A 17,388-nucleotide genomic window follows, 5' to 3' on the forward strand; every position below is an offset into this window, starting at 1 on the left:
TTTTTGCCAGGTTACCTGCCGGGCAGCCTGATCTGGTGGGTGACAACCCTGCCCACAACAGGGGAGCTCAGTGATCTTTAAGGTCCCTTCCACCCAAGCCATTCTGTGGTTCTAAGTAGGTATGGCAGTATGGCCAGAGATGAGAGCAAGGGGCTTTTGTTAGCAAGACTCTTGATTTCAACTCACAATGTTGCCATTGACTCACTGCCTGACATCCTTGTGAGTCCCTTGCCTTTTTGGTCTAGGTTGCTAATTTGCTTGAGTCGAGTCCCTCAGAAGAGCAGAGTGCTTAGCGACAGTCTGTGTGCATGGAGTTGTATGCATGCCTTGGTCTCCTCTGTTCTTTCTCAGTGCTGAGGTGGCATCTTCTTCTCCCTTAGTCCTCTGTCTGCAGCTACTTTGACCCTACTTCTGCCCTATTTATGTTAGAGGAACTTGTAGGATGGCTGTAAGTGATTTTAGATTTTGCTGTTTCTTACCCTTAAACCTGCTAGGAACTGAAATGCAGCTGAAATGCTGCTTTAGCAAACCTACTTGGTAGTAGTAATAAAGCTCTTTGCGTTCTTTTGCACAGCAGGAAAGGACTCACACCTTAATCACCTTGCTTATATCTCCATGTCAATTAATATTAGATTGGTCAAAATAAAGGACATAGATATGCAGAAGATGCTTCTCTCCAGTTATATTTTCAGTATTTAAAGAAGTTGTTTATCATGGGACACTTGCTTCAGCTATTGCCCTCTGCTCTAGAGCTCTTTCAGTGCATTTCTGGAAATAAAGTAGTAAATTCAGTTCTTCATGTTTTGCTTTGATATCACAAGTGAAAATTGAGATTCCTATACATACACATGCCGCTTTGCATACTCTTTTTTCCCCAGTGTAAGTAACTGATTCTCAGAGTGTCTGTGGATTAAGTATACATAAACATTTGCGTTCAGATGGTAGTGACTCTTCTTGACATACTTTGTTGATCCTACTTGCAGACTTCTGTGCATTCTGAAGGAAGCTCAAATTTTCCCTTGTGCTCTTGCCACTCTACTGATGAATAGATTTGTTGAATAGGGGCGCTTTGAAAGTATTCTCACATACTTTTTTCCAGCCTTGCACCTGCAAACCACCCTCTTCATCCTGTTGGGATTTGTCTATGTAGGTTAATTAGGTAGTGTTTGTAAAGAGCTTTCAAAGCCTAACATACGTTATTAAATTTCTGATTAGTAATATGGCTCTTCTGTTCAAAGCTACTGCTCCGTTATTGAGGTGTTGGCTTAACAAAACAAGGCATGTCCTAAATCTTTACCTTTGCTTTGTCATTTTTGGGTAGATAGCTATCTGTGGATGTGCATGATGAATGCTGATGCCAGTAAATACCTGTGGTTTATATTACTAAAGCTTAACACTTGCAAAGAAGATGATCGAATAATCTGGTTGCATCAAGAAGAAGTAGTTTTTGCAGAATGTAAGCCTCAGGAAATGTCTCAACTTACTGGTCACTGTGCATGATCATTTCCATGGGGCTATACAGTTTTGTTCCGCACAGAAGCTTCACTACTTGGAATATGAAGTCTACAGAAAGAAACCGAACTCAGTAGTCACATGATTCCATTTCTTATAACTCATCCCATCCATTGGCAGCTTGAGTTTCAGTGACATTTTTGACTGATTACCAGTTTGATCAAATACAGTCTTTCTGCTCAGCTGTGTGAGTTTTTTTACACTTAGTAACAGCCAAGAAGTTGCCTAATCACACTGAACAGTGGAAAATTCTAGATTTCTGAAAGCGGGAGCCAGGTGGGAATTTTGCTTAGTCTAAAATTCTTGATACTGGTAGCAATTGTGCTTGTGTTCTATTCTGTCTTCTTTCCAAATACTGTAGGAAGCTATGCAGTAGCTAATTAGTAAACAGATGCCTATAAATTCTCCTTATCTCACCAGTAGCTTTTGTAAGGTTGGTGTGAATTTGAGACTGGCTTCATGCTATGTAGCAATATTCTTTTTTTTCTTTTTTTATTTAATTATTATTATCAAATGTGGCTTTAATCTCCTAACCCATATATTATTTGTTTGTCTTCTGGTTTTTATTAGTAACTCTTCCTGACTTTGGCTCTGTCACTTAGATGTCATTTGGATTAGAGCTGGTCTTCGGGTTGCTTCAAAAATTTCTGTGGCTTTGTGACTAAGAAGTTACTGAATAACTCCATTTAATGTCTTTTCTGTTTTGTTTATTTCCTGGCTTATACAAAATCAGAACCAACAGTGTAAAGAAATTTGGAGTATATTTTTATTAAGAATTCTTGCTAAAAGTGGAGGCTTCTTCAAATAAATTCTGATTATTAAGATATTGGGTAATTAGTGTTCTAAGTAACAGGATATTGTGGGTCCACCAGCTTACCGTTGCCAAGACCTACGTTGGCTTATTCAGGCAGTCTGTAGATGTACTGATTGTATTTTGAGTCTGTATTAGTGAAGGAGGCTCATAACAGTAGTGTCTGACTTTCACTATGCATACATATTTTACTGCTTGACCCAAGAAATCAGAAAAATCAGACATCTTCCATGCCAGTAAGGAACCTAAAATTAAGAATTCTGCACAGTGATAATATTGCACTCTGTCATCAAGTAGTGAATAAGAATTAAGATATAACAACTACAGAGTTACTGCTTGGAAGGAACCTCTAGAGATTAGCTAGTTCAGTTGTGCTTGGATGCAGTACATTGTCAACACTCAGTCAACTGTAAATGGAGAAAATCGGGGGCATTCTGTGTCATGGGTCTCAGGAAAATTAGAGTTTAGTATGCTGCAGTCCTACCAGAGTCCTACCTCTGGTGTTCATCTCTGCAGCCTTGGCCTGGTTCTCAGCTCAGTCACTCACAATGCCTGCAGCCCAAGCTGCTCCCAGTGGCCATCTTTGCCCCTGGTGCTGTACTGAGCAGCAGCTGCAGTACAGCATTACCATGGGTACCCCTAGCATTTGCAGTAGGCTGTTGCCACCTGTGAAGTCTACAGACTTCTTTGATGGTTAGCACAGTGTTACCCTTTGTGTTCTGTAAGGATCACAGCCAGATTAGGAGACTTCTGTTTTTTCTAGAGAAAGCCTTACCCACTTGATCCAGTTTGTTCACCAGTCCAAATCAGACTGCCCCAACATCTCTTATCTTGACCCAGAAGCTCCCCAAAGGTAAGTCTTCAGTTTCATCCTGATGAAAATTCATTCAGGAAAATATTCCTCCCTCTGATGGTTAAGAGGATAATTTGTTTTCCCAGTGGACCATTTTCATCATCAGGGCTTCACAATCATGACGACAAGAGTCTCCTGGTGATACCACCTGTGCGTGACAAGATCAGCCTGAGCAATTTCTCTTCCAGACTAAAAAGATCAAGTCCACAGGCCACAGGCTTGGGGCCTTGTGCCCCTTCTTCCTCTTTAAAGGGGAGTCAAAGCCCTTCTCATCTTCATCTATATCAGTAATGCTACATGGGTGAGCGGTGAGGAACTTGGAGGCCAAATGAGACTCGGCCATCTCTGCATGCTGTCCTGGATCCTGAGTGTGAATGAGCAGCAGACCTCCCTGTACAAGCTGGTCTGGCTGTCAGGTTGGCCTTGTCCCAGAGAGGAGAGAATAGCCAGCTGCTTGTCACTTTGTAACCTTGTTTCTTAGAGAGTAGCCAGTCCAAAGTCCTCCCTGACTGCATTTGTTCATCCCTCTCTGTCGCTAGAGCTCTGAACTAAGGTGAAGAGCTGGAGGTGGCAGGGGGGATTTCCATCACCACCCGAAGTAACAGGTTTGCTACTGCCTATTCTGGAAACTCATGCTTCCTTCCTACCCTTGTGTTGCCTCAGTTGTGTGTCTTTCTCCTTGCTCACCCGGGACCTAGGCCCAAATAGCCTCCCTTTACATCCCTTCGTACCAGGTGGTGCCTTTCATTTGCACCTCCTGGTTACCAGTGGTCCCTTGGTACCAGGTAAATAGGAAGCTGAAAGGAAATCTGCCTTTGCATGAGGTTTTCACCATGGCAGAACCTCGAATCTTTTGCTGCTGGTTGATTCCTGGTTGCTCTTGCTTGTGGTCCCATGCTGCAATCTGTAAGTATTTCTGCTGTACAGTGCTTGGTGAAGCAGAAGGACTAAGCAAATTATATACAGAAGATGTACATCACTCCTGGGCCGGTAATGCTAAGGTAGACAGTTAGCCTCGTGGTGCATTCATGGCACTCTTCCTACTTAAATGTCATATCTCAGAGCACCTTACTATTTTCCACTCTCTTACACATGTGCCGCTAAGAAACTGCAAAATACCTTCTGTTTGTCTTGTTAGAACTTGTTACACACGGATCTTGTGTCTGCTGTGAGGTTTATTGCGTGGTAACTATTAATTGCACAAAGTTACTATGTTTGGCTGGTGATTAGTGAATAACATTTATTTACTACTTAAGTCTGTAACTGAGCTGATGTGATGACAGACTATTCTTTTAATCTCTGCAGGTACCAGTGATAGCAGTACTGGGTTCAGGAGGTGGCTTTCGTGCTATGGTTGGGTTTGCTGGTGTCATGAAAGCACTTTATGAATCAGGAGTTTTAGACTGTGCAACTTACATTGCTGGTCTTTCTGGATCCACGTGGTAAGAGATTTTTCTTTTTCTTTCTCTTTTTCTTTCTCTTTTTCTTTCTCTTTTTCTTTCTCTTTTTCTTTCTCTTTTTCTTTTACTTTCTCTTTCTCGTTCTCTTTCTCTTTCTCTTTCTCTTTCTCGTTCTCTTTCTCGTTCTCGTTCTCTTTCTCGTTCTCTTTTTCTTTCTCTTTTTCTTTTCTTTTTCCTCAGGAAGTTTGAGAACAAATTTTCATGAAAGTGAACTTATTCTAAGGCTGTTATTCATATCAAATCATCACTATCAGCAGGTAAGAGGCTCACAGAGCCAATTGTCTTACAGGTCAGCGTGTCAGTAGAGCAGATCTGCTAGAGGAGGTGTTCCGGAATGCCTGGAAGGGTAAAGACAGCTTGGTCTCCAGGTGGTCTTCCTGGGAGCTTTGCTAGCAGCAACGGATGAAAAAAGTGCTACACATGTACACCCTCATTTCTGTATCTGTCATCAATGCTGAATATATTAGAGCTGTGTAGCTGATTTTTTTCCTCTTGATGGATGAACAAAAAAAATTCATGCTGTTGATACAAACCCAACTATTTTTTCTTTTGTTTTCTTTTTCTGATTAAATGAAAAAAAATAAAATAAATCTTCAGTTTGAAGATAAAGGCTCATTCAACCCTAAGTGGATAATATCCTCTTGGGGCACTTCTCAGCAATTCTCGAAAACATTGAAAGGTCTTCTGCTCCATTTTTAGACTCACTACTCTCTTTCATAGTGGTTACTGGTGATGTCCAGGGCCTAATTGGGAATCATTTCTTAGTATAAGGAAATTGGAGCAAATGTATATCAGCTTTTAGGAAAGGATACAGTTTGCCATGCTGCAGGTGATACTGATTGCATTGTATCGGGAAATATGTGTTGTTTGTTTTTTTTAAAGAAATATGTCATTCAGATGGGAGAAAAGATCTTCCAAGATGTCTCAATTTGAGAATGCCCTCATCAGGTAGCTGTGATATCCTTCTGACTCAGTGAATACTTCATGCCAGTTACAGGAGAAAATCAGATTGACAGCATTATGAAAGGCATTCTCTGGATGGTATGGGCTCAGGGCTTTGTAGGCAGCAGAATAATTTGAACCCTGGTGTTACTTCTGCTTTGATCAGTCTTCTGAAAAAGAGGGTTGCTAGTCTCCCTGATCAGTGTTATGAATTTGCAGCCTTTTGTCTTCTTGGCTTTTATAAAAGCTATCCCAAATTACACTTATTACAGATGTTGAAACTATTTGTTTTCACATTTCTTAAATGAAATGATGTAACATTTTAAAAGGCTGTGTGATTTGCATCAGCCAAAGACATCTGGCAAATACAAGCCAAATTTCTTAACTGCTTGGCCTCCTTAGCACTATGTTTTCTTTGTTAAGTGGAAACTGCATTTTTTATTGTCTAACTAAAACTCGGTTTTAATGTCAGTTGGTCACTTTGCAGTAGAGGATGTTGCATCTTAAGAAAATTTTGAACTTTTCACGGAAGTATCCCAGATGTCACAATAAATGATTTTAACATAACTGGTTCTTTTTGTATGTACCACTTTGAATACTGGAACTGAATCTGAGTGAGATTAGGGCTACCTAATATAAGAAAGGCCTCCACAGGTTAATTCCACCAAAGTACCGCCTATGCAATTAGGGGAGTAGAGTTCTTGGAAAGCTGAGGTGGATGGATTTTTTCGGACTTGAGGAGGGAAGGCAAAGGTAGTGGTATGGGGAGGTCTTGCTGCTGTCTTCATAATCTAATGAGTAAAGAAAACAGGCTCTTTGGAGATATACAGAAAAGAGACAAGGAGTAATGGCTGTAAGTTACAGCAAGAGAAATTTGGTTAGCTATTAGGAAAATAGTTCTGCAGTGAGAACGGTCAAGCACCGGAATGGATTGCTCCATCATTGCTTGACTGGGCTGGATAGGATGACTGACTCAGGATGTCTGAATGCTTGATGTGATGTGGAAGGAAACTTGACTGAACAAAGCCCCGAGCAACTTGATCTGACTTTTCAGCTGCCTCTGCAATGAGCAAAAGCTTGGACTGGAGGCTTCAAGGTTCCAGTCTAAATCACAGGACTATATGAATGTCTAGTTGTTTCTTTAAGACTGAGGGAAAATGGCTATTTTTGGAATAGTGAGAGATGTACCTGAGGTGAGTTTTGAAGAGGAGGCTCAGGGGAGACCTCATTGCTCTCTATAACTACTTGAAGGGAGGTTGCAGTGAGCTGGGGGTCGGCCTCTTCTCTCGTGTAACAGTGACAGAACTAGAGGGAAATGGCTTCAAGCTGCACCAGGGCATGTTAGAAAATACTGCTTTTTCTGAAAGAGTGGTCAGGCACTGGAATGGGCTGCCCAGGGAGGTGGTGGAGTCACAGACCCTGGAGGTGTTCAAGGAACGTTTGGATTTTGTGTTGAGGGACATGGTTTAGTGAGAACGATTGGTGATAGGTGGATGGTTGGATTGGATGACCTTGTAGGTCTTTTCCAACCTTGGTGATTCTGTGGTTATCCACTTGTCTAACTCTAAGCAAGTACATGAATTTTGGTTACACATTCTAAGGAAACACTCTTAAAGTTGCTATTTGAAATAGTTAATAATCTGTTCTATTTCTTGTTATTTTTTTCAATTATTTTCAGCTTTGGGTTGAAGCTTGATCCCACTCCCATACTATACAGGAAGCTTCTGAACCTTTGTAAATGCCAGAACAGACTCTGAACTAAAAATAAGAATTTGTGATTCAGATTTAACTGTAAGAGGCTGGCACCCTGGATCATGTTTCTGCTGGATTTTCTAGTTGGTGTGGCAGATTACTGCTCTCTGTTATGTGATCTGGATGTACCTTTTCCAATTTGCAGCAAAAGAGGAAGGTTTCCGTTGACTGTATGACGAGCAGTTGAATTGTGTGGCACAGTGTGAAGGCTTGTCAGTGTGTTTCTAGGGAGTAATACGCAGTCCGTGTTTTGAAAAGATGTCAGCTGGGCATGTGGTCCTTTCTCTAGAAAACCCAGGTGTGAATACAAAGGTCACCCAATATAAACCTATAGAGCATGTTTTAAAATAGCAGGATTATCTGAACTGATTCAGTCAGAACCATATTTGAAAACAATTGTATTTAAACAAATTTGTTTTGCTGTCTTTGTGATGTCACCTATTCAGAATTTCCTCACTTGATGAATAAAAAAATTGACACTTTGGCACGCTTTCTATTCTTTTTTTTCCGTGCATTCTGATAGTTTGCAATAATGCTTTTTTCTTTCTGTATTTCTTGAAGGGTGGAGTATCCCTTTCCTAGACGGAGTGTCAGGTTTTCGCTTGTTTCCTCAGATGCGTGCTGAACCTTGGAGCAATGCATTTACCTACTTGGCTGTTTCATCTGTCTTCTTGCTTCAACCTTGTGCTGAATTCTTCATCCTGCGTTTTCCTTTCTGTGCTCGGATGGAAGCTTGCTGCTGTATTTCTTCCGCCCACGGGCTGACGTGCATGCTGAGCTTTAGAGACTGCACAAGGGCTTAGTGAATCAAGTTGTTACATCTTGCATGTGACGAAGTTCATCATGCCATCAACTGAATTGCAGAGTAGTGACCTCAGGGCCAAGATTACACAGTGTGTGTGAAACTGCTATGCAGAATTACGCGTGAAGCATGGTATGTATATATAAGCCAGCTAATTGAATAAATAATAGTGAAAGGAGCCTCTACTAAGTTTGGATGGCATATCTAGAGTCTTCAACCATAGTTTTAATTGAGCCAGCCAAGCGAAAACCACAGTTGTCTACATCTGAATCTAAACTTTGTTTTGAGTAAACAAAACCTCAGTTTCCAGAGTTACTCAATGACAAAATGACAATTTGCCCAATAGGCCTTTACTAAATCCCCAGTTAAATCCCTGCACAGGTTGTAGTTATTACGCTTCATCCTATTATGAAAACATGTACGTCCTGGAAAATATGCTAGTACACTCGTATATTTTAGGATTTTTTGAATCTGCGTGTACTCATAGAATACCCAGTTCTTTTGTTTTTCAGCCTTCCACAATTCTGCCCAGTATCCCTTAAACAGGTAAATGATAAACACATTAGAATTTTACATCGTAAATACCATGGAAGTGTTTGTTGAGTACTTGCTTGTATGTTTCCACTTATAACAAATTATGTAGCTTTCTATGCTTTGAGGAAAAAAAAAAAAAGATTTACAGTGAGTAAAATAATCAGCAAGTGAACAAGGCTTTAGCACTGACAGAGCCTGTTTTCCCTTGCAGGTACATGTCAACTTTATATTCACACCCGGATTTTCCAGAAAAAGGACCAAAGGAGATTAATCAAGAATTGATGAACTCCGTCAGTCACAACCCACTTCTGCTGCTCACTCCTCAGAAAGTCAAACGTTACATTGAAGCATTGTGGAATAAAAAAAGCTCAGGGCAGCCAGTCACCTTTACTGATATCTTTGGAATGCTAATAGGTGAAACACTTATTCATAACGTGAGTGCATTTTTTTAATGAATATTAAAGCTGTGAAAATATTGCTCGTTTGATCTGTTGCTGTTTTGTTTTTTTGTTTGTTTTAAATGACCTTGGTAACTTTTTGCAAAGCTTATTTAGCAATAGGAGTATTCGAAGTGACTGCTGAACAGATACTGGGTAAGAAGTTTGTAAAATGCTTTCTGTGCTCTGGGGTATGTTTGGAATGGTTCTCATTTCATTAAGAGCTAGGAAAACATACATTCATGTGCAACAGAAATGAACTCAACTGCTGGATAACTGCAGCATGCTCCTAGCATGCATATCATCCATAGAAGTTGCTGCTTGAGCATTTTCAACAAACAGTTACGCAATGTTGCAACATCTTTACACACATTCTGCTAGGAGGGAAGCAGCAGTTACTTAACAAAATATTGTTTTCAATGTGAAAGACAGGTCCACATCTCTAATACTAATTGTTTTTCTGAGAAGTAAGACAATAGCAGTATTTCATACTGTTGTATTTTATTATTGACAAATCCTATTTGACTGAATCAGGCACAGACTTCAAGTTGAAATGAGTCAAGTAAGCAGAATTTGAATTTGATCTTATCGTAAGATTGAAATGTGTTAATAGATTCGCAGACTTTTTAATGCACGTGTTCATTTCATAAGTACATATGTTAGTTTTAAACACTAAAATACTGAAAAACAGGCAACACAACAAGGGAATGTTGATGATCCTATGAGGCTGGTTAGAAGTCCTTGTATGCTAAGGAGTTAAGCAAATGCACAGATGTTTAGCTGAAATCTGAACGTGACTCTGTCAGTAAGTAAAGAATATAAAGCTCTTGGTTTTTTTGCAGGTAACAAGTCCTAGTCCTATTGTGCCATAACTATTTTCATTCTTTTCTTGATTGCAGTCTCCAGAATACTGTCTGGGGGAGATGCAGGCCCTTAGTTAGCCTCTTAATGGTCCATTTGCTTTTCCTAGCTTTTCCTGAGTTCCTACAAACAGCACAGACTGAAAAACATTTCATGATTGTTAATGGCCGTTCTGAATGAGAGGTTTTTCCTTTAATGGTTTGCAGTAGCAGCAGGGAAGAACCTGCATTGACCAACAGTACTGTTTCCTTTGTGATTATCTTATCTTGGATTCTGCATAGACTGCAGTGCAAGTAAAGCCTCCTATTTATTTCCAAGGAATCTGCAACAGATACAAAGAGCACAATGGCACTGTTTGACAAAGCAAATTCTCAGCTACAAAGCACTCTTTTTCAGCATGTCACCACTATAACTTGTGCATTTTTACCAGTGATGAAATGATGCCTCTGTGTCACAATGGTGAAAATCTGCATGGCTGTCTGGAACATGACTTGTCTTTCACGTCTCTGTCACCACCACCTCACTGTGCTCACATCCACTGTTTGGTCTTCATAAACATTCACAAGTGTCAGTGAATGTCAGTGGATGCCATTTTTTTCTGCATGGAGGAGTTCAATTCCACTCCTTTGCTTTGTACATACATCCATGTCAGGCACCATTCTGTCAGACTGCCTCTCTGCTGCCATCTGTCATGCAGCAACAACATGTAACATGATTTTGGTGTGAAGGTTCAACCTCTATTGCCATCCCACCAACATCTGCATCTAATGTGATGGACCAACAGCATAACATAGGAGGCATTACTTTTAGAGTAGCCCTCATATAACTCATGCTTGTATCATCTCTCTATCAACCATCCCTTTCCTCCTGAATTGTGCAGATAAAAGGCATTCAAACAGACTGCTTCCTTTTACAAGTTCTTCTGTTTTATTGGAATTATTTTGTCCATTTTTCAGAGAAATTTGTAATTTCCAAAGTATCAGCAGGCTGTCACAGGATCTCTTTGGATGTAACTTCTTTCTTTTCACACAGAGAATGGACACCACTCTGAGTGACATGAAGGAGAAAGTCAATGAAGCACAGTGTGCTCTTCCACTCTTTACATGTCTCCATGTCAAACCAGATGTCTCAGAGCTGATGTTTGCAGGTATGTTTTCAATCTGTCTGCGGAATCATTTGTGAAAAGGAATGAGAAGTGCATGATTGAAAAAACAAAAAGCCTGTTGTTTTGTTTTTTTCTAACCTCTGAGACTAATTGTGTTGTGTAACTTGACTACACATGTTCCTTGTGGCGAGGACTAGGTTAGAACCTGGCATTTTATTAAACATTCTTTTCAGTTTATCTAAATTCACAGTGCTACAGAGAGCTCTCATTTAAAACAGGAGTAGAAACTTGTGATAAAGAATGTACCAAAGCAAAACATAATCACAACTGTTCTAGCTGTTTGGAAAGATAATGAGGAAATAGACATGTTTGTGCTCAGTGGCTGCTGGAATCTGACAGTAGAATCTGCAAGATGTTTCAAGGATCAGTGAGCATGTTCTTATGTGTGTACTTGGTTGGTTGGGGCAGGATGTGGACACAGTCTATCAGAGCAAAGCAGCTTTGAAAAGAGATGTTGAATACTTCTATTCCTTATGGCATAGCCCGAAGCTGAGCTTTTGCTTATCTTTTAAGGTGCATCTTTCCCTCTCCCTATTAGCAAGTAAATCAGAAAGACAAATACAGTGTATTTTAGATCAACTGCTCTTTTTTCTTTTGTTCCTTGGAATTAATTCTATCACTGTTTTGGGCTTCTGTGGAATCATAAGTTCTGTTCTCTATCTCTTGCAAGAAAAAAAAAGAAAAAAAAGAATTTCCTGCCAATTGAAAAGAATATCACTTACCCATGTAGTAGCTCAGTAATTTAAGGAGTCAAGGTAAAAAGCTGGCGGTTCTCCATCAGCAGAATGCCACTCAACACTGGAATTCCAAAAAGGCAGAGGGAAACATTTTCAGTCAGGCAAAGTTATTCCAACAGATGTACTCCTTTTTATTTCTTGCGTGCTGTATGGTACTGTTGGTGACTTAAAAGAGGCTTTATTTTTATTCACAGCTGTTGGTGACTTAAAAGAGGCTTTATTTTTATTCACAGCTTCTAGTCCCATCCAGTAACTGAGTTGAGAGAAAGTCTGCTGGCACTACTTGCTGTACAAGTAAAGGGATCTCTGTGCCTAGGTACACTTATATGACTGAGAAAGGAAGCACTGAGTGACTTGGCAGAGGTTTAGAAGTCACATTATACCCACGTTTCCCAAAAAGCGTTTGGAAAAGTCACTGTCAAAAATTTGTTCATAATAGAAAATGAGGCTGTAAGTTTACAGTTTTCGTAGGAGAATTTCTGCTTTTTTCCTCAAAAACCTGAAAGCTCGTCAGTTTAACATACAAGTGTTTTGTTTTCTGATGACTTTCTGTTTTATGAGGAATTTTGTTTTGGTTTCTTCTTTACTGTTTCTAAAAATGAAACGATCTTTCATTAAGAGCAGCCTTCTCAAAGCAAGTCCAGAAGCAGCTGAAGGCTGGTTGATTTCTCCAGCCTTCCTAATTAGGGAAAAAATACTACCTCTGTCAATGGATCTTGTTTTTCCTTTATTGAGACTACCATCTTTGTCATTGTAGAGGATGATCTTGATTGTTTCTATTCTAAGATTCCTTTCTCCTTTTATCACTGAGCAGGCTTTGAACTAAAATATTTTCACTTTCTTTTTTACTAGATTATAGACACAGGTGAGATCTTTCATGTTGTTTTAGAGCTGAGATGCATTAGTTACACCAGGTAACATTCCTTGGAAGAGTGATGGTGCAAGATTTCCTGCAGCTCTGCGTGCTTTCCCAGTACTCCTGACCCTGGCACCGCTGGCTGTACCCAGAACTGCAGTAATCGCTGTAACTGAATATAATTACAGTGATCTAGTTGAAGACTGCTTCTTAAATTACTTTTTATTACTATTTTTTTTATTAAGATATCTTCCGAAATGATAAAAATATACTGATATCCAGTGATATCCAGAGAGAAGTGGAGAGACTTCTGATAGTGGTACATTTTGGAACAAGCCACAGATGAGGAACTTGACAGGGAAACTCCTAGAAACACTTAAGTGTTTCTCATGATATAAGGTTCCATTCTCACTCTCTGTCTTTCAGTGTGAGGCTTCTCTCTTGGGACACTGATTTGAATGGCTGCTGTCTCAGGGAGCTTCAGGAATGGCAGAAGAAGCTAAGGCAAAAGTCATTTCATTCAACAGCTGCCTTATTTCTGTGATAGAGTATGTTTTCAGAAATCATCATCATTAGTGCAAATAGAAAAATGAAAGCAGACAATCACAGATTTAAGTTAATTCTAATCTAAATTGTTTCTCTATCACTATGATTCTAAAATACGTACCTGCCAAAGCTTGTTGGTGACATGACACGAAAGGCAAATAGCTTTAAGTTCCTGGACTGGATCTTTAAAGGAATTTCCTTCTGTTCTAGTAGCTGAAAATTTATTTGTGGGTGGTTTATTTGGAAAGTAGGATGTTGTATTTGACTCACGTAGTTAAGCATTGCCCCACAAAACAAAAGTCATAGCAGTCATGATTAAATCTTTCCATTTTGGGACAGATGGTTAACTTTCCTCTTACTGTTTCAAACGAAAAGCTGAATACCTGCATGATTGGATAGCACCTTGTGATCTGTGGGGATCTGAAAACTCTTTCTTTTGACTTCTTGCTTCAGGGTTATTTCTAATCTATAGTTACATAAGCGGCCAAATTGATCACTAATAAAAATCTGGAAGATAAAAGCAGATGATCAAAGTAGTGAAAATGTTCGGTATTTTTTATTCACTTTTGCTCAAAGATGAAGCAAATTCTCTAATAGAAACAGTTCCACTTGTACAAAAACAGTAGTTCAAAATCAACTAAAATACATTTTCTACAGACATAAGCTGTAGAATGTAAATCACTTCTGGAATTTTCTTCTGAGGCCAGAAAATGCACCAGAATATTTTGCTTCGTGTTTGAATGAATTTTCTATTTGTCAAGCTAGTGTATACATTAAAAAATATATTAACACAGTTTGGTACTAGTAACTTTATGAAGTGCCTCTCAGCTTTGACTTACCTTGTAGTATTTCTCAGGAAACATTTTTGGTGTAACCTTAGTGCCTCTGCTATAATCCTTCACAACATCACACTCTTTCTTGCCATGTTGAATAATTTTTCTGCTGCCTTTGTCGCTGTCATCCACAATTTGGATAGCATATTTGGTGGGATCACAGTGAAGGAAAAGAAAGCTGGAACTGAGTTCCATATTGGTGCTTTATGTAACAAGGAATCATATGGGACCGTGAGATGAAAACTAGATGTTATTTTGTTTTTCTTGTTTGTGTTTACTGGTTTTTTTCCTTTTGTTCTTCCAACCTTATATTTCTCTTCCAAATATTGTTGTGATAAGAGGGAATGGAAATGACAATTCTTCCTTTGCTGTGACGTAAGGCTATTCTTCATTTGCAAACAAAATGTTCAAGTCTGCACGATGTAAGAGACATTACTGTTGGTTCAGAACCAATTTAATTCATGTTTGTTTCCTTGGATGGGAGCCTCAGCCATTTATGTGTGAACATCCCCTGTTTCTATTCAGATTGAGATTGTGATGCAAATTTCTTATTTTGCAGACTGGGTGGAATTCAGTCCCTATGAGATCGGTATGGCAAAGTATGGCACTTTTATGTCTCCTGATTTGTTTGGAAGCAAATTTTTTATGGGAACAGTGGTGAAGAAGTACAATGAAAATCCTTTGCATTTCTTAATGGGTGAGTATGTGATGGAAGGAAACTTGAAACTAATTTTAATAGTTCATAAACGGGTGCTTATAAAGACAAGCAAAAATACGGGAAGCAAGAAGTACCATTTTAGTTGGTGAGAAGACAAACATTTGGAAGATTTCACAGACATGGATTGTCATTTCCTAGCTTTGGGCTTCTGGTAAATCTGAGTTTGACATAATGTGTTCCATAATCACAAGTCTGTTCAGAATGAAAGCAGCTACTTACATATTGTAGTATGTGGTTGGTTTTTGTTATTATTTCTTTTTTCTTCTTCTACCAGCCTCCATTCATTCTTTGTTTTCACTTTACAGGTGTCTGGGGCAGCGCGTTTTCTATATTATTTAACAGAGTGCTCGGTGTCTCCAATTCTCAAAACAAAGGTCCCACCATGGAAGAAGAGCTAGGTAACTTTAGTAAATAACTACGCTATTAAGCAGAACAATTCCTAACAAGATTCAGTGGACTCTCTGTAGAAAGATGGCACTTTGTTGGAAGTGGCTGTAAGAATGTGTAATGCAAGCAATTTGAACTGCTGACATTGCTAGATCCTAGTGAGGGTAGGGAAAGGAAACTAGAACTTTTCATACTTTCTTTTCTAATCAGTATCAGATGAACATCACATGCATATATCTACCTAATATTTTCATAGAAGTGTAAGATCTTTCTTATGCTAGTTTTTATAGATTGAAAGATGACAAATGCTTTTTTAGGTTTTTTAATTTGCTTTTATAATCTCTTGACACAGTGCTGTATTATTCTAGAAATAGTCAAGTGAACATAAATTTTATCATTTCTGAATTGTTAGGCTACCTATTTCTAATCACAATTCAGCTGCTGGTTTCTGATCCTTCGCTTAATAATTTGGTGATTTTGTTTCCATTCCTAGTGTACGAATGGCAAAATAAGTGTAACAGAAGAGTTGTAGTTTGCTTGGGTTGGACTGCTATGCTTTATTTGAGAATGCTGTTGATAAGGAAACAGCTTTTAAACAATTTTTTTCCTACTAAGAAGGCATTACAGGGAAATTTATCTAAAGCAATAGATGATTTTTTTTAGAATGCAGATGAAGATGATTAAAAACCAAATCCTTAAGCCCCTCAGCTGTGTCTCTCTTCTAATAGATGTTACTGAGCTGTTTGAGACTGTACTGCTTTATGAAAGAAAATGGGACCTGTGCCTTCAGGTTCATACACCTCGTACACCTCATGAGTGTTAACACCCATGGAGGGTATCTGTTAATGAATTTGCTCATAGAAGGGTTTATGTAATTGCTTATGATGTTGAGATACAAATTTTTATCTCCTAACCCTGGCTAACATCTGTATTTATTTCACATGTACTTTAAAAACTGTACTCTAAAATGTTAAAATACTGATTAGAGGAGAACCACAATCTGTTACCAGAGCTGCAGATGTCCCAGTAAAATCTCAGTACCACTAGAATGTATGGCAAAATGCCAGCAGGCATCAGAAGAGCCACAGTTGTGCAGAGAATCTGTTAGTCATACTTAGCAGCAGCAAACAAGCAATTTTTCTTAGGGTTTGCTTTAAAGAGATGATGTAATGTCTTAAAACTGGATTTGGTATTTTTGTTATCTTCCTTTTTGATCACTGGTATTAATTTTCACCTGTTTTCTATGACATGGCTTTAGAATTTGTACATGTTTGTCTTTGATATGCGTGTGTATTTTATTGGCATTTTTTAGATAGTGATTGAGGACCCCTGAGTATTAAAAAGTATTTAAGGAGAAATCCATGATGACAAGAGCTCTTTTGTTTTGTTATGTGATTTTATATAGCTATATATATATTCAGAAAAAGCAACAATGGTAGTCATCTGTATTTGTTATTCTTTACAGAGATTAATAAAGCTGTATTGTTTTTACAGTTGGCACTGTGGTAAATCTCTCTCCTTTCAGTCTATCTACTTATAGGAAATAGGTTTGAACCTTGAGCTAAAATAACAGTGATATTGCCATTGCTTTAATATGACATATAATGGAAATGACAACCTAAAAGATGAATGTACCATCATAAAATATGATGATAGAATATTCCAAGTTGGAAGTGACCCCCAAATAACACAGAGTCCAACCACTGGCTTCACACAGGACCACCCAAAACCCAAACCCTACATCTGAGAGCAGTGTCCCAGTGCTCTTTGAGCTGCAGCAGTGTTCGTCTGTTTGAATATTAGCAGTGGATTAAGGGATCTCCTGTTGTCTTCCTAGTTTGCTAGGAGTTACTGAGACAATAGAGGCTATACATCTGAATTTACTTCAGGTGAATGAGATGTGTCAAATATGATGCAGAAGCAGGTAGTATGTACTGCTTTAGGTTTTCCTTTTGTTTTTTTTGTTTTTTTTTTCCAACCTTTTGGTTAGTCTGCTTATTTCAGGAGCTTGGCAAAAATTGCAAGCTAACACCAATATATCCTGATCAGATTCTGAATGTAGAGATGTCCACAACAGATTAAATCTCTTAGCTGTGTTCTCTATTATGAAAAATATCACAGTTATTACAGTTTTATGCCTCATATTGGTTTGAAATTCTTAGCTATCCTGACAATTAAGCTG

At 38.8% G+C, this 17,388-nt stretch overlaps 1 protein-coding gene across 3 annotated transcripts in view; it reads left to right on the top strand.

Moving 5' to 3' along the window:
• PLA2G4A (phospholipase A2 group IVA) overlaps positions 1–17,388 on the top strand; it is a 68,904-nt gene that overhangs the window by 35,053 nt on the left and 16,463 nt on the right. For all 3 annotated transcript variants that reach the window (XM_031554742.1, XM_019618425.2, XM_019618426.2), the window contains 5 exons: positions 4,482–4,618; positions 8,878–9,100; positions 10,997–11,111; positions 14,661–14,798; positions 15,125–15,217. In XM_031554742.1, coding sequence (XP_031410602.1) covers positions 4,482–4,618; positions 8,878–9,100; positions 10,997–11,111; positions 14,661–14,798; positions 15,125–15,217 — 706 coding nt within the window. The remainder of the gene's footprint in view (positions 1–4,481; positions 4,619–8,877; positions 9,101–10,996; positions 11,112–14,660; positions 14,799–15,124; positions 15,218–17,388) is intronic.

This window comes from Meleagris gallopavo, chromosome 10, assembly GCF_000146605.3.
Source record: "Meleagris gallopavo isolate NT-WF06-2002-E0010 breed Aviagen turkey brand Nicholas breeding stock chromosome 10, Turkey_5.1, whole genome shotgun sequence".
Classification (NCBI taxonomy): domain Eukaryota; kingdom Metazoa; phylum Chordata; class Aves; order Galliformes; family Phasianidae; genus Meleagris; species Meleagris gallopavo.